This window comes from Eschrichtius robustus, chromosome 13 (genome assembly GCF_028021215.1).
Source record: "Eschrichtius robustus isolate mEscRob2 chromosome 13, mEscRob2.pri, whole genome shotgun sequence".
In the NCBI taxonomy this organism is placed as follows: Eukaryota; Metazoa; Chordata; class Mammalia; order Artiodactyla; family Eschrichtiidae; genus Eschrichtius; species Eschrichtius robustus.
Genome location: NC_090836.1, coordinates 92,566,971 through 92,590,389, shown reverse-complemented (window position 1 = coordinate 92,590,389; position 23,419 = coordinate 92,566,971). Strand labels below are relative to the sequence as shown.

Genomic DNA, 23,419 nt, shown 5'->3' with positions numbered 1-23,419 from the left:
TGTTTACAAAACAGAAACAGACAGACATCAAAAACAAACTTATGGTTACCAAAGTGGAAAGGAAGTGGGGAGGGATAAATTAGGAGTTTGGGATTAACATAGTCATACTACTATATATAAAATAGATAATCAACAAGGACCTACTGTATAGCACAGGGAACTCTACTCAGTATTCTGTAATAACCTATATGGCAAAAGAATCTGAAAAAGGATGGATACATGTATATGTATAACTGAATCACTTTGCTGTACACCTGAAACTAACACAACATTGTAAAACAACTGTACTCCAATATAAAATAAAAATTAAAAAGAAAAGTCCAGGATGAACCAGTCCCAAAGAAGATGTAGCCCCATTGTCAAGGGGGACACATCAAGGCCAACAGAGGTGGGCAGGGGAGGTGCAGGGAAGCAAAGTTCTCTAATTGGCTGCACACAAAGCCTTAAGAGAAAGCGTGATACTGTTCTGGGGTTTCAGAAACAGACACACACTCCAGCACAAATTTCTTTCCCTCCTCCCATTCCTTTTAATATAACTTGCCTGTGAGTGAGTCCTGGGAACTTGTATGAGCATTGCTTGGATTCCTTACAACACAGGGTTGATTAAACAAACAGTGGGCTCTCTGACATTTGAGGCTGTGGACATCCGAGGCTCTGAGAGCCGACGTCTCATTCTCTCCGGGCATCCTGACGGCAGCCCTAGTGCCTTCGGCCCCATGGTTCCGAGCAGTTTGTCACCTGTCAGCACCAGCCTCACCCATGCATTGCACCAACACAAAGAAATCAGCCCAACCACTTCTGTTATAGGAGTGGAAGCTCTCGTGTCTAGAGAGTGAGGATCTCCATCCCTGCCCAGGGAGTAGGGGCAACGAGATGTGTCCAGATGGTAGCCAGCATCAAGAGGGCTAATGCATAAAACAATTACCCTGATCAAAGCCCAAGAGGGTGGGAAGATGTTCTCCAGAATTCTGGGACGTTGTTCTAAAGCTAAGGGCAGCGGGAGTGGTCTTTAGCACCAAGTGCAGAGAAAAGTCAAGAAAGATGAGAAAGGAGAAGTCTGTTGGATTTGACAATGAGGGGCCATTGCCAACCTTGGCCTGATCCAAGGAGTCAGAGGCAGACTAGTTGTTAGAGAAGCTAGTGGATGATAAAGAAAAAAAAAATCACCAGCACAGGAGGCGCAGTAAGCCAGGAGGTCAACACCCGTCTCTGCACCTCCAAACGCTACCTGTGTTGTGGCCTCTGCCCAGTTAGCTGCTACAACGTGGGATCCACCATTGGGATACCAAAGGAGCATCAGCGTGCAGGCTGCAGCCTCCTGCCATCTCCCTCCGTCCCCTTCCTAACCTCTCCCACCAACTGCCTTAATCCATGGGCTCCAAGAAGCTCATTGCTCTAGCTGCAAAGTCACCACATTAACAGACTTGGTCCACATAGATCCTGTGATTATTGATCTTTCCAGGTTATTTCTACACTGGTGCAGCCTTAATTCATACAATGATGATTTTATCATCATCATCATTTGTTGTTTTAAGGCAAATTACTTAACCTCTCAGAGTTTGAATGTCTTCTTCAGTAAACTGGGAATACTAGTACTTATGTCATAGTTTATCAGCAATGATTCAAGGAGTAATGCCTATAAAGTGCCTGGCACAGTGCTTGTTACTGAAACGTTGAAGTAATACAAGCACTTTTGATTACTGTTTATTGACCACTTACAATGTACCAGGTGTGTTCTAAGGAATTCAGTTCCCCTGAATCCTATATGCTTTCTTATTTCCAAATTTTGCAAATACCTTGAACCCCCTCCCCTGAGTGGCTAACTTCTGCTTTTTTTTTTTTTTTTTTACTTATTTATTTTTGGTTGAATTGGGTCTTTGTTGCTGTGCACGGGCTTTCTCTAGTTGAGGCAAGGGGGGGGCTACTCTTTATTGCGATGTGCGGGCTTCTCATTGCAGGGGCTTCTCGTTGCGGAGCACGGACTCTAGGCAGGCGGGCTTCAGTAGTTGTGGCTCGCAGGCTCTAGAGCGCAGGTTCAGTAGTTGTGGCGCACGGGCTTAGTTGCTCCGTGGCATGTGGGATCTTCCCGGACCAGGGCTCGAACCCGTGTCCCCTGCATTGGCAGGCGGATTCTTAACCACTGCGCCACCAGGGAAGTCCCACTTCTGCTTTTTAGAACACAGCTCAACCAATGGCATTTTTCACAGAACTAGAACAAAAAAATTTTGAATTTATATGGAAACATAAAAGACCCCGAATAGCCAAGGCAATCCTGAGAAAGAAAAACAGAGCTGGAGGAATCAGACTCCCTGACTTCAGACTATATACTACAAAGCCAGAGTAATCAAGACAATATGTTACTGGCACAAAAACAGAAATATAGATCAATGGAACAAGATAGCCCAGAAATAAATTCGTGCACCTATGGTCAATTAATCTACGACAAAGGAGGCAAGAATATACAACAGAGAAAAGACAGTCTCTTCAATAAGTGGTGCTGGGAAAACTGGACAGCTACATGTAAAAAAAATGAAATTAGAACATTCTCTAACACCATACACAAAAATAAACTCGAAGTGGATCAAAGACCTAAATGTAAGGCCGGACACTATAAAACTCTTAGAGGAAAACATAGGCAGAACACTTTTTCACATAAATCACAACGGTATCTTTTTTAATCCACCTTCTAGAGTAATGAAAATAAAAACAAAAATAAACAAATGGGACTTAATTAAACTTAAAAGCTTCTGCACAACAAAGGAAACCATAAACAAAACGAAAACACAACCCACAAAATGGGAGAAAATATTTGCAAATGAAGTGACCAACAAGGGATTAATCTGCAAAATATACAAACAGCTCATGTAGCTCTATGTCAAAAAAACAAACAAGCCAATTGAAAAATGGGCAGAAGAACTAAACAGATATTTCTCCAAAGAAGACATACAGATGGCCAATAGACACATGAAAAATACTCAACATCACTAATTATCAGAGAAATGCAAATCAAAACTACAATGAGGTATCACCTCACACCAGTCAAAATGACCATCATCAAAAAGTTGACAAATAATAAATGCTGGAGAGTGTGTGGAGAAAAGGGAACCCTCTTACACTATTGGTAGCAATGTAAATTGATACAACCACTACTGAGAACAGTATGGAGTTTCCTTAAAAATCTAAAAATAGAACTACCATATGATTCAGCAATCCCACTCTGAGGTATATATCCAGAGAAAACCATAATTCAAAAAGATACATGCACCCCAATGTTCATTGCTGCACTGTTTACAATAGCCAAGACATGGAAGTAACCTAAAAGTCCATCCACAGATGAATGGGTAAAGAAGATGTGGTATATATATATAATCAATATTACTCAGCCATAAAAAAAAGAATGAAACAATGCCATTTGCAGCAACATGGATGGACCTAGGGGTTATCATACTAAGTGAAGTCAGAGAAAGACAAATACCACATGATATCACTAATATGTGGAATCTTTTTTTTAAAAAGATACAAATGAACTTATTTACAAAAACAGATTTACAGATATTGAAAACAAACCTATGGTTACCAAAGGGGAAAGGTGGAGGGGGAGGGATAAATCAGGAGCTTGGGATAAACACCCACACACTACCATGTATAAGATAGATAACCAACAAGGACCTACGGTATAGCTCAGGGAACTCTACTCAATCCTCTGTGATAACCTATATGAGAAAAGAATCTAAAAATGAATGAATATATGTATATGTATAACTGAATCACTTTGCTGTACACCTGAAAATAACACATTATAAAACTGTACTCCAATAAAGTTAAAATTTTTTTTAAATGTATCATCTTAACCCATCTATACATTAAGTGTATAGTTTAGTGGCATTAAAGGAATATTCTCATTGTTTTGCAGCCATCACCATCATCCATCTCCAGAATTCTTTGTGCCTTCAAAACTGAAACTCTGTAACCGTTGAACAATAACTCCCCATTCCCTCTCTGCTCAGTGCCTGATAATCTTTAGTATACTTTTTGTCTCTATGAAAAAATGAAAAGGACACAGCTCAGTGATGGGAAGTTCCACACCAGAGAGCCTACACTTCTGCCTCTCTCCCTCCCTCCACTTTGGGCTCTGTCAGGACAGAGGTTATATCTGTTCACCCAGCTCTGGACTCAATATTTCTGTCTGGCTTCATAAATATTCACTAATTAATGAATATATTATCTTAGTTCTCTTAATAACCAAGCCTGTGAAGTATTTGTTATCATCAAGATAAGGAAACAGAAGCCCAGAGTTAAGAAAATTGCCCATGATTACACGGTTAGTAAAGTGGTGTTGAGATAGAATCAGCATCGTCTGATGCAGAAGATCATGTTCTTTTTCTCACTCTTCAGCCTCTCTTCGAACTGGCAGCCCCTGAGAGAGACCCATTCCCCACAAGGGTTGAAAATCGTTTTAGTTGGCTCCTCTTGAAACATCGGAATATCTGGCCACCCCATAAGGTAGCACCTGTATTACATCAAGGGCCCCGTGATTGACCTCCCAGCTTCTACCCAGGCGACCCTACAGTCGGCTCTCAACACATCAGCAGAGTGATTCTTCTAACACAGAAAACAGATCCTCTGACTCCCCAGCTCAGAGTTCCCTGGTGGCTCCCCATCTCACTGAGGAAGATCTCAAGACCTTTGTATTAGTTTCCTGTTGCTGCTGTAAGGATGCTGAAAAGGGTCTGTGGAGGCTAAAATCCAGGTGTCAGCAGGGCTGCTCTCTGGAGGCTCTAGGGGAGAATCTGTTTTCTTGCTGCTGGGAGACCACCCACCTTCTTGGGCTTGTGGCCGTGTCACTCCAGCCTCTGCCTCCTAACTCCCTCTTAGAAGGATCCTCTCTGTTACACTGCATCCACCTGAATAATCCAGGATAACCTTCCTATCTCAGCATCCTTAGTCACATCTGCGGAGTCCCTTTTGCTGTGTAAGGTAACATAGCTGCAGGTTCCTGGGATTAGGAGGTGGTTATCACTGGGGGAGAGGCGGGGGAGGCATTTGCCCACCACACCCTTCAGGGATCTGTAAGGCCCTGTATGATCTGCAGCACCCTCTCCCTCCCCCATGGCCTTTCTGGTCCCCTTCCTAGGTACTCTCTCTGTTCCTTACTGTGCTCTTGTCATTAGGACCTTTGCACTGGCTGTTTCCTTAACCCAGAAAGCTCTTAACCCAGGTCACCACATGGCATGCTCCCTCACTTACTCCAGGTATTTGTTTTAGATATCCCCTTCTCCATGACGCCTGCCTATTTAAAAAGTACAACCCATTCTCCACCTCCGGCGTTCCTAACACCCCTCACCCAGCTCCGTTCTCTCTCAGCAGGTCTCACTTTCCAACACACTATGTGATTCACTATTTGTTCTTCTCGTCTGTCCCCCACCTGTAAAATGTCAGCCCCACGAGGGCAGGGATTTCTGCCTGTTCTATTTACCAGTGTATCCCAAGTGCTCCAACAGTGCCTGGCACAGAGTGGAACAAGTGAGGAACCAATGAAAGAGCAAAGTGGGAAAATCCAGGGTGGGCGCCAGGCTTTATGAGCACGGTCAGGCTGGCATGAGAAGAGGGGTGGGCACTCATGCCGATGGCCAGCGCACATCAGTGCTTGTCACCTGCCAGGCACGGATTAAGCATTTTATGTATAGGAACTCATTCAGTCCTCACAAACACCCTCTGAGATTAATGCTGTGATCACCATCCCCATCTTTATAGACAGAGACTGGGGAACAAAGAGGTTAAGTAAGCAGCCGGGTTGCAAACCTAAGCCTCGCAGCCTCAGCGCCCTCATCTTCACCACTGATGAGGTGACGTCATTAGAACCACACAGTGTATCCCTGTTTCTTATTTCTCTGAGACACTTTCCCATAATCTCTTCATGCCAGGAACCTGGGCTGTTTTCCTGGTGACAGAGACCTGCCCCTAGGGCAAAGGATGGAGTTAGAGAGGAAGAGAGGGTGTGTGTGTGTGCGCGTGCACGTGTGCATGCATGTTTGTGCATACGCAGTCAACTGCCAGGGTCAGTCTTCAGGTTTGGTCGTTTTAAGCACCAGGAAGCCCATCTACCTAACAGTGTACCCTTTCGTGCTGTTTCTTCAACTTAGCGCTAAGCCCCATGAACGCCTGCAGTCTCTGCCCACCTCCGTCCCCTCAACTGGCGCAGGAAGCCTTGCTACTCACATCCCCCCCCGCCAAACCCGGTCACCAGTTTTACCAAATGGGAGCAAAAAAGGCCATAAACTATTTGCATACTTGAGTAAACTAGCACGAGAGGCTGAGGGGAAAAGATGCACAGGAGAGGAGATGGGGGACTTGGAAGACAGGCACCACCCAGCTCACGGTTTGCTACCAGGTCGGCTCCGCCAGACTGGAAGGGATGAATTTACTCTGTCAGAAACACCTGAATTGTTTTTGACATGAGGGAGGACTCGGGGAGCTGGCTGGAGACCGAAATCAAATAAACTCTGTCTCCATAGACAAGCAGGCTGGCAAGCCAGAAAATCTGTCCTGGTTGTGGGCAGTTTGTGGCCTTTTCTGAACCCTCTGCCCTCGTACTTTCTCTTGCACCAGGCCCACTGGGAAGCTGAGCTGGGAAAGGGGACGCAAGCTCATTTGTTACTCAGTTATTCCAAGTCAGGCGCATGCCTGGCTCTAAATGATTATTTCATCCTCACAGCAGTTCCGATTGGTAAGAGAGGAGTGTTACCTTCATTTTACAGATGGGGAGCCTGTGACTACAGTGTCGCCAGGGTCACAGGAGGGTGGCAGGCAGGACCTGAACCCGGTGCCAGCTGCCTCTGAGTCACTGTGTTTGCTGTGCTCGGTTATACCAGCGGGTTTCTCATTTACTTCTGTAGATACCTAGGGTGTCTTTTACAAGTTTTCAGTCCAAAAACGTTCTAGTAGGTTTGTGAATATTTTTGAAGGGGTCCTGGACAAGGGCAAGTGGATCAATCAGTATTCTTCAGAGAAACAGAACCGTAGGATGGTTAGATGGCTGGATAGTGATTTTAAGGAATTGTGACGACTGGCGAGTTCGAAATCCATAGAGCATGTCAGTAGGCTGGAAACTCAGGCAGGATTTCTCTGTGACAGTTTTGGGGCAGAATTCCTTCTTTCCCAGTTAAGCTCAGTTTTTGCTCTGAAGGCCTTCAACTGATTGGAGGAGGCCCACCCACATTTATCAAGGGTAAGGGCCTTTACTTAAAGTCAGCTGATTCTAAATGTTAATCACATCCACATAATACCTTCACAGCAACATCTAGACCTGCTTCTAAGGCAAAATGGGGTTATTATAGAAGCCTCTTCTTGGAATAGAAGATAATTCCCTCTCTCATGGTCCCTGTACATAGGGGCAGCTCTGAGCTGTGCTTCCCCGTGTGAAGCCCTGGCCAGGACCGACTGTTTGACCATCCAGCTGGGCACCACAGCCCAGCCTAATTGACACATAAAACTAACCATCAGGAACGGCAGGCATCGTGTAGTCAGCACGTAGTGTGTGCCAGGCACTGCACCAGCACTTCTGCATGCACCGTGTGCTTTTTCTCATCAAAATATTTACCCCATGCATGAACTCGGAGACTCAGAAGGGTTCAAGTGACTTGCCCAAGAGGAGTGGTGGAGTCAGCTAGAAGCCAAGTTTGCCTGGTTACTACTGCACCAGACTGCCTTCCAAAATCTTCGGTTTGAATACTCTAGATTAACCAGTCTCAGAGAGATGAATGATGGGACCCAGAACCACTCAGCTGGTCAGAGCTGGCTGCAGAACGCAGGTTTCTTGGCTCCCAGGCCAGCCTTCCCACCTCGCCATCCTGCCCTCCCCTGCTCCTGGAGGATTCTGCACTGGAAACACTCCATCCCCTGCTAGACTCGCTTTCCAGGTAGAGCATGGCCACAGACCATGCAACTCCAGGTGGTCAGCAGGCCCAGCCAAGGTAGTATGTGCTAGCAGGACACAGTGCAGGAAAGCCCAGGCTGCCATTACCATCTCAAGGAACAGATGTGCTTAGAGTTGGTGCCCTGAAACCACTTTGTTGCTGAAACAACTTCATAATGAGACCCATTCAGGACATCGGTATCAAAGCCTCCTTGAACTGAGGCTGAAACGGACCTGTCTAGTGACAAATCCATCTCCGTGGCATTTTGTGTTTTAGCGAGGTTAAAGGGAATTTACAGAAAACACTTGAGAGTCTGATGCTCTCTGTGCAGAGGGAAATAAGGTTTTCTAGGACTCAGTTTTGTAGGGCATGCTGCTGACTGGGTCTGCTCACTCTGGGCCTTGCAATATATTGGTGGTTTTGTTGCAAGCAACAGACACCAGTGCTAGGCACTTAATTAAACTGAAAAGAAATCAAAGGGGGGAAAATGTTGAATGGTTTATCTTATGGAATCAAAGTAGGATTTGGAAAACCAATACTTGGGACCATAATTAACCCTGGGCAGCTCCGGGCCCCTCTGCAGTAGAAGTTCAGAAACCTCTGGAGTGTTGCCTGATGTTAGTGCAAGTCAGCTCTGTGATCTCCAGTCTCTGCATCTGTTCAGATTTCCAAGAGTGAGAAACGGACTTGCTCAGCCCAGGTGTCTACCCCTGAACACCCGGCCCTGGCCAGGGCTTCACCTGTGTCAGCATAGCTCAGAGCTGCCCCTGTGTACGGGGACCATGAGAGGGGGAATTATCTTCTATTCCAAGAAGTGGCTTCTATAATAACCTTGACTATAATAGTAATTTGGGGTTTATATAGATAGAGACGTCCATGTTCATAGATCTCTGTATCTATTGTGTATATGTGTACACTTCACCATTCCCTTCATAGTTCAGCCCTCCTAGCCTCCCACTCCATTTCCATAGCAATCATATCTTCAAATAATTAGCTGTAAATGCAATCTCGAGCCCCAATTTAGAGATACTTGCCCTTGGGCTTTAAGCATCCTGAGACATTTCAGATGAGAATGTAAGCACCAGGTGGGAAGAGACTTTGGATGTTTTGTTCTGTATTTCCAAGTGCCAAGCACAGTGCCTGGCATGTAGAAGGTGCTCGGTGATTGTTGAATGAATAGCAACCACCCATTAGTGCTGGGACATCTTCCCTCCTCCCTCCAGGGGCTTCGCCATCTTGATCCAAGGGTATTCTTTAGACCCATATGTCCCATCCCTAACACCCATATCTGTAAATAAGGTACATACCTCTCCTGGGGGAAAGGTAATGAGCTCCAGCTCTGCCCATGTCTAGTGTAGGGTTGATATGAAAGAGAATGCCTGGCCATCAGTGAGGAAACCTCAGGTGTTTGGATGAAGTCATTGCTCAGAGAAGACAAAGAGAGAAATGCAGGCCAGAACGGGGTGACTCAGACCTCTGGTCCTCCAACCAGCTACATATAGCTCACCCAGGTTCTATCTTGGTGTCATCGTTTATAAATCTCCCCTGAAATAGTGACATGAGGGCCATGTATTATTTGGTATATAGTTAACTTAAGCATAATTATAAAGAGTGAACTGCAGCTGATATTTGGAGGATTCCCACGTCAATTTCCAGTCTATCTCAACCACCCCCTCTGCACTGGGAGCTGGTGAGACCCCTTAACCAAGAGTGGTTTCCGAGACCTGTCCTTATTATCCTGACCTGGTCCCGGTTCCCCCTCATTTGTTGCTTCCAAACGCTGCTGCCGTTCTTCCTGGATCGCCGCTCTGTTCTTGTCCCACGCTGGCCAGGGCTAACATGTTCCTTCCTTGTAGGGTGGCTCTTGGCAGACCAGCCCGGGTCCCTGCGTATGCACAGGCTCAGACTCCTGTTGAGTGAAAGTGACTTTAAGCAGTAAGCAATTGTATTGCTTTGGAGGGCTGCTGCTTCCAGTATTTTTGCACAATGCCTTCAATGCCTCACATTACCCCAAGGGAGACTGCTTTCTCTGTCTCAGAGATAATGAGCAGACAGCCCAGGCTGGCCTGAGACCTGAGGGTCCGTGGTCTGAGCAGGAAGCCCGCATGAAGTATCAAAGCCACGGCCAAAGAGATGCTGGAAGTTGAAGCCAGGGAAGAGGACAGCACTGCCGTGTAATAGGGACCATTTGTCGCTTCCAGCCTGCCATGTGCCAGGTGTACCAAACAGTACTAGTATTTCTATTACCTTGTCCGGTCTCCACAGCAGCTCAGGGGCGAGTTATTATGGCCCCATCTTAGGGAGGAACCTGAGGTCGTGAGAAGCTAAATCACTTGTACAATATGGCAAGACTCCTAAAGTGGCAGAGCCAGGATTTAAATCCTGTCTGTGTTCATTGCAAGCCTCGTGCACTGTGACCTTTCTGGGCCTTTCTCTCTTTCAGAGGATGGCCACAGAGCTGGGCCATGGCAGATAAATCCAGGAGGCAGGACATGGGTCTCAGAGAAGCAGAAGGCCAGGCTCAAAGGCCAGGAGTGAATGAGAGGACGAGGGATGGCAGAGCTCTGGTGCATTGGTTGCTGGCTGCGTGGGGTGTGTCTGGCCAGTTTGAAGGCTCGGGATGTGAAGGAGTGAAAGGATTGAAGAGTCACAGAGACGGGACCCACAAATGCCCAAGTTGGTGATCACCTCATTAGCTTTATGTCCCACTCTCCTGTGGCCAGTGGTGCACTAGGAGCATGTGGCCGACGCAGCGGACCCAGCAAGTAGGCAGATCTCCAAACCCTGTGCATCCCAGACACTTGGCTTTTGCACTTGGCTCTGACAGGGGCACACGCTATGAAAGTGAGGAAGGGTCCCCAGCCTCTCTGTTCACTCTCCAGGAAGACTCTGCTCTCTGGTCCAGAGACAGCAGGGCTCCCGAGTGGCGTTGGACCAGCCACCTGGCCTCCCCGGGCCTCGGATCCCCCATCTTTAACCCGAGAGGCTGACCCCTCCCTGTGCCAACCACCTCCACGCCGTCCCGTGGGGAAGGCCTCTGCCTGGCATCACAAGGACCCTGTCTCTCTTCCTGCCCACTCTCCAGGAAGTCTGTCATCCAGCTCGACCTTGCCAACACCAAGAAGGTGATGATCGTCCCTGCGTTCGAGACGCTGCGCTACCGGCTCTCCTTCCCCAAGTCGAAGGCAGAGTTGCTGTCGATGCTGGACATGGGGACCCTCTTCACGTTCAGGTGAGTGGCCCTCACTGCTGCCTCCTGGGGGAGGGGGGAGCCTGAAGCCCTTCTCGCTCCTGGGAACCCAGGCGCCAGAGCTGCTGGCCCAGACAGTTGTCGCTGGCATTAGACCATTTTAAGGCCAAAAAAAGCACCGCTGGCCCCAAACTGTGTGCTTGGAGTGTTGTTTCTCTTCCCACGTGCCATGCGCTTTTTGTACATGTGTGATCGACCTGTGTGTCCACATGCAAGGACAGGAGCGCTGGGCAGGGCAGTCGGCTTATTTCTTCTCCTACTTCACTCAGTTTAAGTTCCGCTCCTGTCTCCCGGCTCTGATTCCTCTCTTGGTTTGTTTGTCCATTCAGTCATTTGGTAAGTGCGTTTCGTCGTGTTAGTGCCGTGGAGGCCGTCTCCCTTTTTCTTGTGGGTGGTCTGTTCTCCGAGGTCCTTGGGCCTGGGATGGGCAGCAGTAGCTTCAGCCACTAAAGTCATCAAGGTGACTCCAAGGTTGGACACAACAGATGCGGCAGCTGACTTTCCTGTTGCCCGAGTGACAGTTTCGAACAAACCCTTCATTTCCCTGATTTCCTAGACCCCTGAGTCCTGCAGAAACATCGCAGAAGAGCTACCCTTCCGCCTGTCCAAAGGGCCCAGAGAGTCTGCAGGATAGCACAGGCGCCGATGGCTTCTGTCTGCAGGGGACAGGCTACAGCATTAAGGGTCGCACCCCTGGGGGGGTGGGGAGTAGGAATCCTGCTCGGTCTCTTGACAGAGCAGTTGGAAGAAAGAGAGAGCTGCGCCTTCCTTCTGCTTCCATTTTAAAGAGAGACCTCCCTTTTGAACCGTGTAAGAATGGCCAACACTTCCTTTGAGCTAAAGAACATACATTTCTAGGCAATCTGAATTTTATTGGAAAGATCATAATAACTTAGGTTTTCATACCACTGTTAAGTCACTAGAAGTTTCTGGAAGGTTTTCTCAAACATTATTTTGTGAAGTAATTTTATCAGGTAGGTTATTCATGCAACGATTCAGAGATGCTGCCTTTTCACATTTTATACAGATAAAGGAATTGAGGAGTGGAGTGGTCCTGGGGGAGCCAGGACTCAAACTCCAGCCTTCTTCCTCCCTCCAGAATTCTGGAAAGTAGCCTCAAAGAGTTAATACTCCACCAACCAATCCTCCTTTCTTTTTGGAAAAAAACAGTAACTACCGTTTATTGAGTGCTTAACATGAGCCAGGCACTGTGATCACCTCCTTTAATCCTCACAACAAATCCATGAGGCAGATATGTTGTCCCCATTTTACAGATAAAGAAACCGAGGCTCTGAGAGGCTACATAACTTGCCAGGCCACACAGCCAGTACATGACAGAGCCCGGATTCAGCCCAGGTCTGAGGAACTACAGAGCCTGTGCCCTTAACCGAAGTACCGTCAGACCACTGATCAAGTCCTGAATTTTCTTACCAGTGTTTGAAGATGCATGCAAAAATAGAGGCTCTAGATGCCATAGCCTGATAGCTGACCACCCGGCAAATTTCCAAGACATCCTTCCTTCCATCTCCATCCCCAGATTATTTAAGAACTCATTTCAAGGCCAAGTCCGTGGGCCTGAGAGCTGGGGTTTGGCCTGCTGTGTCCGTGATTGCTGCTCTGGCCAACAGCTTGCAAGCCACCATGCCAAGTGCTAAACGACAGACCTTCCCTCCGAGAAATTGCTTTTGTCACCTTCACTCCAAACGATGAACTCTTAAGCCTCCTAGCAGCTGAAACCTACTCCGCCCTGCACCTGGAATGAGAAATCACCCACACACCTACACATCCGTCCTCCAGGGCAGCGGTTCTGAGTGTGGTCCCTGGACCACTAGCCTCAGCATCCCCTGGGAGCTTGTTAGAAATGCCAGGTCTCAAGCCCCACCCCAGACCTACTGGATCAGAAACTCTGGGGGTGGAACCCAGAAATCTGTTAGAAAATAGTCCTCCAGGGGATTCTGATACACACTCACGCTGGAGAACCTCTGCTCAAAGCAGAGTGCCCCGCGTCTCTTCTAAGCAACATCCCACAAGGTGTACCCAGGAAATCTCTCTCATCACTGTGTTTGGAGGCTGAGGATGGTCTCAGAAAGCAAGTCCTGGAGACCACTGTCTACTGGTCTGACAGTAGGTTTCTTGGGGCATTTTCTGAAGCTTTTCTTTCTAGAATGTTCTTTTTCTTGGGCCCCATCTGCTGTTTCACTAGAGTCTCAGCCTCCTGCCATCTCTTTGTAGCTTCCAGAGGCACGTTCCTGCCCCACTAACTGGCTTCTGTCTCAGGTACCTCTCAAGTTTTTAGAGTGCTCATTCATTCATTAATCTGTTCAACTTAGTGCACAGCCATTGACTACTTGCTCTAGATATAGGCCAGAGAGTGCGGTGACAGTGACATATAAGAGAGGTAACCCAGCATAGTGGTTAAAGGTCCTGGCCCTTGAGCCAGGCTGCCTAGGTTTGAATCTCAACTCCGCCACTGCTATTTGTAACTTGACACTGGGCACGTAATAAGAATTTAAAACTATAGGCATAGCATGTACAATATAACCAGTATAGAGTAAGTGCTTACTAAATACTGGCTTATTATCATTATTTTTGTATGGTTGTCTTCATTTTTACTGCTATATAACAAATTACCACAAGTTTTGAAGCTCAAAACAATACAAATTTATTATCTCTCAGTCTCTGAGGGTCAGAGGTCCAAGCATGGAATGTCTGGATTCTCTGCTTAGGGTTTCGTTTGGCTGAAATCAAAGTGTGGGCAAGGCTGCAGTTGTCCCTAGAGGGTGTGGTTCTCCTCCAGGCTCACTGGTCGTTGGCAGAATTCCTTTCCTTGTCATTGTAGGCCTGCCATGTGGCCCCCATAGGCATCTCACGCATGGCGTTTTGCTTTCTTCCAGACTCAGATTTAAAGGTTCACATGATTAAGTCAGGCCCACCCCCCATAATCTCCCTTGTAATTAATCTAAAGTCAACTGATTAGTAACCATAATTACATGTACTAAATCCCTTTTGCCATATAATGTAGCATAATCACAGAGGTGATACCATAGTCACAGGTTCTGCCTCAAGAGGGAGAACATTATACAAGGGCAGGGTCACCCAGAAGAGAGTCTTCTGCCTTCCACAATGGTCCCTGGTAGGAATGACCCTATTACAGACTAACATGCAGTTCCATATAAATGACAGAGAGCATTCCAGAAAGTCATGTACCCTTTCATAGTGATAGCCTCTTCATTAGTAAAGGATGTAGATAGTGGACTGTATTCGTTGCTGTAACACAGTACTACAAACTGGGTGGCTTAAAGTGGCAGAAACTTACTCTCACCATTCTGCAAGCCAGAAGTCCAAAATCAAGGTGATGGTAGTTCCTGGCTTCCTCCAAAGGCTCTAGGGAAGATTTCTTTCGTGCCTCTTTCCAGCTTCTGGTGGTTGCCAGCAATCCTTGGCGTTCCTTGGCTTGCAGGTGTATCACTTCAATTTCTGCCTTCATCTTCACATGGCATTCTTCCTGTGTATCTCCGTATCCAAAATTTCCTCTTATAAGGACACCAGCCTTTGGATTAGACCCTGCAGTAATCCACTATGACCTCTTGTTAACTTGATACATGTGCAAAGACCTTCTTTCCAAATAGGTTACGTTCTCAGGTACTAGGGGCTAGGGGTTGAACATAGCTTTTGGGGGCAGCGGGGGACAAAATTCAACCCACAACAAGGACTATATCAGCACATAGCTCTTCGTCCTCCAAACCAGCAGCATTGGGAAAGCTGAGCTTCCTTCCCTCCACTCAGTGGCTTTTCTCCATGTGTCCCAGGTACCACGTCTGGACTAAAGGCCACGCACCCACAAACTTTGCCAAGTGGCGGACCGCCACCACGCCTTACCGGGTTGAGTGGGAGGCCGATTTCGAGCCGTATGTTGTCGTGAGACGGGACTGCCCTGAGTACGACCGGAGGTTTGTGGGCTTTGGCTGGAACAAGGTGGCCCACATCATGGAACTGGATGCCCAGGTGAGAAGAGTGGGACGTTATGGACCCGGTGCTGTGGGGAAAGGGGAGGCCTGGATCTTAAAGCCGGAAGGGCCTTGGAGATAAGACGCGGGGACCAGAGAAGGAACACAACGTGTTCAGGGATCTAGAGTGAGAAGATGACAGTACTCACTCTCAGGGCTGTTGATTCCCAAACCTTTTCTCTTTCTTCTCCCTTGAGTAACAGACAGTTGGGTTCCCAGCCAGGACTCAGGCACATGTGAGTGTCCTGTGACAAACCATTTCACCCCCTCATCCTCATTCAACCCAGTGATGAAGACAAGCAAATGATGACCATTCATCACTCAGCCTGTGAGTCATGTAACTGACACAAAGCGTTCTAGGAGTTCGGTATAAATGACACAAAGCACGCAGCTGAGGAGCAGCTATTTATTCTACCCTGTAACTAAAAGAGGGATGATTTTCAGGCTGTATTTAATCATGACACCTTTTCATTCATTCAGCTAATACTTAACTGAGCACCTACTTCAAAAGAAATCTGCAGAATTCTAATAGGTTAAACCAGGGGTCTGCAAAGCTTTTCTCCAAAGAACCAGATAGTAAATTTCGGAGGCTTTGTGGGACCTACAGGTTTCTTTCTCAACTACTCAGTTCTGCCATTGTCGTTCAGTTGTAGACAGTATCTAAAGAATGGACGTGGCTGTGTTCCAATAAAACTTTATTTATTAAAGAACATGCAGCCGGCCAGACACACCACAGCTTGGCAACCCCTGTGTCAAACAAGCAAAAGCAAAGCTATTCTGGTTCAGTTAGGAGAAGGATGCTTAGGCCCCTCAACCCCACCCTTTGGTCTCTCTGTATGCTGTTCCCCAAGGCACCTCCTCTCGGAGCGCAGTGTAAATATTTCTCAACAGGGGCATCCTGAATTCAGAAAAAGCAACTGATGCCCAGTGCTGGCTGCCCTGAGTCACCTGGAGAACTTTCCAACAGTTCCGGTGTGTTTGAGAGCAGTCCCAGGTGATTTGAATAAGCCTCTAGGGTTGCAAAGCACTGATGTAGATAGAAGGTTATGGAAGAGTGTCCATATTTAACAACGGAGAGCACGACCTGTAGTGTCCATTTTTTCAGTCTTGGAGGTGGTCCAGTGCTTCTCACAAACAGAAATGCTTAGTCTGCCTCAGCTTCTGCTTGAGAGGAGTGTCATAATATTCGTGCATCCGGCAGTGTGGTGAGGTGAACTGGTTCAATAAAGTTAATTTTTCCAGCACTCAGACCTGGGCTTTGTTTTAGACAATTTTGACAGAACTCTTGAAAATTTGTTGCATATTTTCCTTGCTTTGCCAAACATAATTTTACCATTTCTAGTGATTTTTACCCTTTCTAGTGATTTAGGGAGATAATGAGTACACACCTGACAGGTAATCCAGCTGGTGGGATTGGTAGGGCTCTTTGTCCCCACGTGAAAAATCCCAGACAGCTAAGCCCTGGGAGTTCTTGCATTTTCTTTTCATGGTTTTTCTCACTCCTTCCTCACCATCAACTGTCATTTCTGGCTGCTGTCAGTATTCCTGCACCTGTAACAGCCACCTTTCCCCATCTTGATGTTTCCCTTTGAGTTTATGCTGATCTGCTCTGGGCTGGGAAGCTAGATGACCAAAGCTTATCAGACATTCTGTCCAAAGTCAGAGACTGTAATTCTGAGTGCAGCTGTGCTGGTTCTCCTTTGAGTTACACATCCTGAATTTATGTCACCTGTATTGGCTATTTAGAGGCATTTTATCTTTTATCTGAGTTCCTATCTGTATTCTGCAAAGTGGAGAATACCATACGATGACCCGTCGTAAGGCTGTGTGGGTGAGAATTTTGGTGTTTGGTTTTTGTTGGTTGGGGGTTTTTTGTTTTGTTTTTGAGAATTTTGTTCTTGATGAGCTTCAGTCCAGTGAAGCATCTTTTTCCTCATTCCTTTTTTGTCTCCTCTTTTGTACTAATCTGACGAGACAGTTAAATCTCATCAAACCCTATGAGAAGTCACATAAGCAGACATCACTTAATCGAGCAAGAGAGTCTCCTGTGGCTTGTGTCATTCTAGAGCAAACATGTGGGTGTGTACTCACACTTAATCAGGAATTTTTTATGGGCCATGAGCTCTGCCCAGCACTCTCCATACATTACTGGTCATCTCTCAAGGTGGGTATTATTACTTTCACTTTATACATGGGAAAACTAAGGCTCAGAGAAGCCAGGTAATGTGTCCAAGGTCATGGAGACAGCGCTGAACTGCTCCCCTCCACATGGTGGTGCTGTCCTGCTTACTGGTGTCATTCACCACTTACTCCTTCGCTTAGTCAGGCGGCCATCCGCTTGGGTGTTCATCATACATCACTGGGGGCTCTGCAGGTCTCACACTGCTCTTGTCTGCTTCCAGGAGTATGAATTCATCGTGCTGCCCAACGCGTACATGATCCACATGCCTCACGCCCCTAGCTTCGACATCACCAAGTTCCGGTCCAACAAGCAATACCGCATCTGTCTCAAAACCCTGAAGGAAGAGTTTCAGCAGGACATGTCCCGCCGCTACGGCTTTGCCGCCCTCAAATATCTCACGGCCGAGAACAACAGCTAGCACCAAGAAGCCCATCGCAAGGGAGAGACGTTCTACAGGGGGAGAGCCACTTGCTGTTTGGGGCCCAGCCTTCAAACTCAAATTGAGCACCGCTGTTTTTGGTTTGTTTTTATTTGTCTCTTTGGCCCAACAAAGCTGCCCTCCCTACGGAGATCTGGGACAAGGATCTGGCCAGTCCCCCTCTGGCCCATGACCCATCACTCCCAGAGCGTGGAAAAACAGCCCACCTATGTGGTCTCTCCAAGAATGGGACACAGAGGGTGAGAGGGAGCAAGGGGTTATCCTACCGCAAAGGCGCACCACCAGGCAGGTCTTCAGGGTATTCTCATTGCTTTTTTTTTTTTAAAAAAAAGGGAAGGCAGGGTGTAGGGGTTAGCCATCCAAGGAAATAAAAGCAAAAAAATGTCTCTTCATCAGAGAAGACTTTCTTCTTCACCCTGCAGTTCAACTGGGTATCCAAAAGGAGGGCCCACCAATGATCAGAACTGTTTGGGAAAACCCAGTGGGGACACTGTACTTGGCAGGACCTAGAGGGGGGATTGGTTGGTTCTTTATCCTCAAGGTCACTCTTGTTTTGTTTTGGGGGATTTTGTTTATTTGTTTATTTTTGGTCCGGGAATCCCAAATAGAAAACCTGATCCTTTAAGGCTCTGAAGGAAAAACAGCTGCCTTAGCTGACATCCCTCTATCAATCAGCAGTGGCCCAACAAGGAGGACAGGAGTCTACGGCCAATATTTACGTGGGTCGCCTTCTTCGGGATGGTCACCGAGGCCCCATGACCCTGAATTCCCTACTCTCCAGAATCCAGGGGCTATGATGGGCACTGTGGAAGTACAGAGACCAGCTGTTTCGCAACCAGTCACGTTTTCTATTGGCAGTGACTGATTCATGGGGACAGGGCTTTAAAGGGACGGTTTCCATGCACGCGAAAGGTACGAACCTCTCAGGCCTTTAGAAGAACTTTCATAATTCACTCGAGCCCAGTGCTGAAGATTCACAAGCCCGTTTGGAGAACTTCGGGAAGAATGCGTTGGGCTCCACTGTGTTCACGTCCACTCCGCTGCAGCTGGGACGAGGTCATGACCTCAGGCTCCCTTAGGGACCCATCCAAGGGTAGGCCAGCACCTTTACCGTTACACAGATTGAAGGGACACTGGACTTTTTAGCCATTTTCTTGAATCTTCAATGTTAATGTTGTGTTTACATTGATGAGAACAAGAGTCAGGGCCCTACTCTCTGCCGGGCTTGTTTGTATCAAGTTGCAGTGTGACCAGCAAACGCTGCATCAATAAACGAAAGTACAGACTGTTTCTTCCCCGCTCCCCTCCCACTCTTGTAAGGAGCTACTGGACACCCTTCCGTGTAGAGAGCAAAGTCGGTAAACAGCAACTTTACACTTTCTGTTCTCCCGTTGTGTTCGCTCATTGCTTGAACTTGAACCTCTTTTTTCTCTTTGCCTGAGGTTAGATCTCACTTCATGCTCCAACCCTCAGAGCATTTTCACATTTTCCATGTAGCTTCTGTCTCAATACTGAAGGCCAGATGTGTTAGGTAGCAGATGTGGGCCAGCAAGGTAAATCGTGGCGACTGTCCTGTTAATCATGAAACGCTGCAGCAGCAGCCTGATTTATGAGAGGCCCTCAATGTGTTACGCAGTCACGTGCATTCACTCAGATTTACTGAAAAATTTAGGAAAACTATTAGGACTAATCCTCACACAGATATGCATAAGTTGGTGTGTGTGTATATGTCTCATATGTGTGTATATATATATCTCACATACATAAATTACATATATATATAGTATTTGTTATTACAAAAGTTATACATAAATACTGTAAAAAGGAAAACATCACAAAAGTATTCAAAGTTCATGTTAAAGTTTCCTTTTTCCATTGGTGTGTGGGAGCCAGCTTAGACCAGCTCACGAGAACTTACTGTGCACATCTCTTTCGTACTCCTGTGTTCAGTGACATCACCTTTGTAGCGTGAAATCATCCGTGATTGGAGTATTTACACCATGGAAATCAGAAAACATCGCAAATCAGGGCCCTGCCACCCTGAGAGCCGGTTGTTAAACATCTACCCGCACACCACTGCTTTTTCCTCTCCCCTGTGCATACACACACACACGCACAGGCACTCAAACTTGCATATGCTGACGGCTCTAGTTCCTCAGTGTTGAAAATCAATTTTTTATTCCCTAAAGCCTTTTTTTTATTTTTAAAATTTTTTCATGGCCCCTGAATCATGCCCAGCCACCTTGCTTTTTCACGTGCATTTCTGTGTGTATAGTTGTGACCATATAGTCTAGCATCTGAAGTGGGTCAGCTCTGAGAATGAAGGAAGGTGCTAATTACTTTGAGACAATAGGTATAAATTGGAGGATGGTGTAGCTTCATGTACACTGAATTTATTAAAGCCAGAAACTGACACTCCACACCAACAAGAGGAAATCCTATTTCCCCAAAGACAGACGCCTGACACTCTGAAGCTAGTCTCACTTAAGGCTAGAACTCAGATCTTGGCTGATTCCCAAGTTCCACACAGAGGCTGCCAAGCCAGTGGAGGCTGAGGTCTGCAGCACCAACAGCGTGAATTCCCAGAACTTACACTGAGGGCAGCAGCACTTTGCCAGCCCCAGTTCATGTGTGGGGAGCTGCAGCCACTTGGGCAGAGGCAGTTGCTACAGATGCTGATTCCTTCGTATCAGTTCCCTAGGGTACAAGACGCTTGTAAATGGGGCACCCTGATGTTTTCATGCTTAAATAAGCCAAAACCATCTTGGCTTTCAGTTGGGAGGAAGGAAAGGATTCTCTCATTTAGCCCCCATAATATTCAGTGTCCGAGAGAGCCGAGATATATTGGGTAACCACTGTGAAAGGACCTTTGGCATGCAGTAGCTCGTTGAAGCCTTGCGGCAAGACAGCAAAGTGGCTATTACTGTTGATTGATGAGGAAACTGAGTGAGCTCTGGGAAATTCAGTAAATCCCCCAAACTCACATAGTCGGTACACGGCAGAATCAGAACTTAAACCCAAGACTACTTTTTAAAATCCAAAGCCACGTAATCTGCAATGATGCTCTCTTCCGCAGTGGAAAAGAAACATACTAAATATTGGCAGACAAGAGGATTTGAACCTATGGAAGAGGATGAGATTCCTAGTCCTCCTTCACCATCCATCCAATAACCACACAGCCTAGACAGCAACCCCTCCTTAGATGCTCCAGATCTTGCCATGCTCATGGACTTTCTCAAAAATTCATTTGAAATAGACCTGGGCAATCTATAACCATATTTAGACAGCTGAGGTCAACGAGGAGGGCAGTAATTGATTCTCTGAATGCTTCTCCTGGGTTATTTCCTAGATTACATGGCACAGGTAGGGACACTAAGTTTTAAGCTCCCCTTTGGACCTCATCAGCATGCTGCTTCCAAGTGAGCTCTCAAATGCACTGAGCTGATTTACAGAGGACGTATTTGCCGAGTTGACTAATAGCTTCTTTGTACCCCATCATGAAAGGACAGACCCTACTTTAATTCTGTTCCTTTCAAAGACTCTACTGTCTTTGAGTTAAGGCTTCATTTGTGGTCACCAGGCCTTTAGGGAGCTCTGTGTTAGTGGAAGAAACGTGATTAAAATCCCCTCTCAGACACGGCTCCCGCACCCTCTTGGTGAAGATAACAAGAGCTACCATTTACTGAGCCAAGACTTCTCTGGGCGTTGGCGCTGATGGGTCCTCACAGCAACATTATAATATAAGGAAGGTATTTATCATTATCCCCATTATTTAGCTAATGGAACCGGTCCTGAGAGAAATTAACGTTACTTACCCCGAATCACACAGGTTGTGAATGGAGGTGCTGGAATTTGAACCAAAATCCAACTGCCATCAGAAACCCACGTCTCTCCACCCTACGCTGCTGTCTCCTTATACGATACTGAAATCAGCTTGGCTGCCGGGCTTATCCAGTCATATCTTCGTGTAGTTCATGATGATATGCTTTTTTTTCCCCTTGCTTTTTTAATCCTAAGGGTTTATTTTCCAATTTAATGCCACTAAAGTTTAGGAAAGTCGATTATCTACCAAATGCATTCTAAGAAGTTTCAGACCTGTAGAATCTAGTGTCGGGCATACCAGACTTGTTTTCATTCATTTAGCAAAAATGTTCTTAGTAAGCATTCTCTAATTTCAAGGAATGATTGATGATATCTGAAAGGAGACAATGGGGGCACCACAAAGATGCAGGGTTTCTGATTGTGAATATTTGATGGATTTGGTCATTGGTTTATTCCAACACATTCGATAGTCTTCAGAGACAATATCTTCTGGAATGAAAGAATGTCAGTCAGTGCTGGGGAAGTGTTTCCCACTTGGTTCCCAAGGTACCAAGACCATCTGGTCAATGAGGCCGGGACGCTGACACAGAATGATTGACAGGGCCTGCTCAGAGCAGAGTCTTCACAGATTCCTGGGTAAGTTATGCTGCTGTGGTTTTGAAGGAAGAAAGTCAGGGCTGCAGTGGCATCAGAATAATTTCATTATGCTCTTCGTCACTTCTTCTGTATTCCACACAACTGAGCATCTACTCCGTGATGGGCACATGAATACAGCAGTGAACCAGGCACAGTCTATTTTCATGTCGTGTAGAATTATCTAGTTAGCTGAAAAGTAAAAAGACAATGCCAAGATAAGTTTCACCATATTACATTCATGTAAACAGTTTATTTTTAAACTTACAGTGCAGAAAAGTGGCAAGAATAATACACATAACTTTTGTATGCCCTTCATTTAGGTTCACAAATTGTTAACATTTGGCCGCATACGCTTCATATCTGTCTATAATATTTTTTCTAAAACATTTGAGTGAATTGTATATGTCCTGCCCCTTTAAATCTGAATATTCTAGGATGTATTTTGTTTAAAGAAACAAGGACATTCCTTTTATAACCACAGTGCAGTGATCAAATTCAAGAAATTTAACATTGTTACAGTACTATCATCTAACATACAGTCTACATTTAAAGTCTGCCAATTGTTCTAGGAGTGTCTTAACATCAGTAACCCCTATCACTCCTATCCCTCACCCCCATTCCTGATCCCAAGATCCAGTCCAAGACATATTACATCTTAGTTGCCCGTAGTCCCTAACCAGGAACAATTCCTTTGTCCTTTTTTGCACCTTATGACAAGGACATTTTTGAAGGGTACAGACAGTTGTCTTGCTGGCTTAGTGTTTTGAATGAGACATAGGTACACATATACAGGGCAATTCAGAAAATAGATATATATGCATATGTGGCTTTTTGAGTTCATTAATATTAAATAGCATATGATGTAACATAAACATTTATGGCAGATGGTGCTGAAGAAGCCAGGACTCAGAAGGTTCACCATCAATGTGTATGCATGTGCATTGCTGAGATGGTCCCATAGGTGGGACCCTACGGCAGTGCATACTGTCATAGGACACATCACTCACCCCACTCTGTTGCCTTATTACCTGACAATAGAAGTGATCATGTTCTACCTGCTTAAAGTTTTGTAGCAACTTTTAAGATATATCCATTAATTGAAATACTTTGTGTGTTCAGATGGTTGCATGTTATGTGTGGATATAAATGTGAACCTTTTGAGTTTTT

At 46.1% G+C, this 23,419-nt stretch overlaps 1 protein-coding gene across 3 annotated transcripts in view; it reads left to right on the top strand.

The window, feature by feature from the left end:
• LARGE1 (LARGE xylosyl- and glucuronyltransferase 1) overlaps positions 1-19,175 on the top strand; it is a 603,452-nt gene extending 584,277 nt beyond the window's left edge. For all 3 annotated transcript variants that reach the window (XM_068561740.1, XM_068561739.1, XM_068561741.1), the window contains 3 exons: positions 11,002-11,148; positions 14,976-15,171; positions 17,576-19,175. In XM_068561740.1, coding sequence (XP_068417841.1) covers positions 11,002-11,148; positions 14,976-15,171; positions 17,576-17,773 — 541 coding nt within the window. In that variant the 3' untranslated portion in view covers positions 17,774-19,175. The remainder of the gene's footprint in view (positions 1-11,001; positions 11,149-14,975; positions 15,172-17,575) is intronic.
• Positions 19,176-23,419: the final 4,244 nt, after the last annotated feature.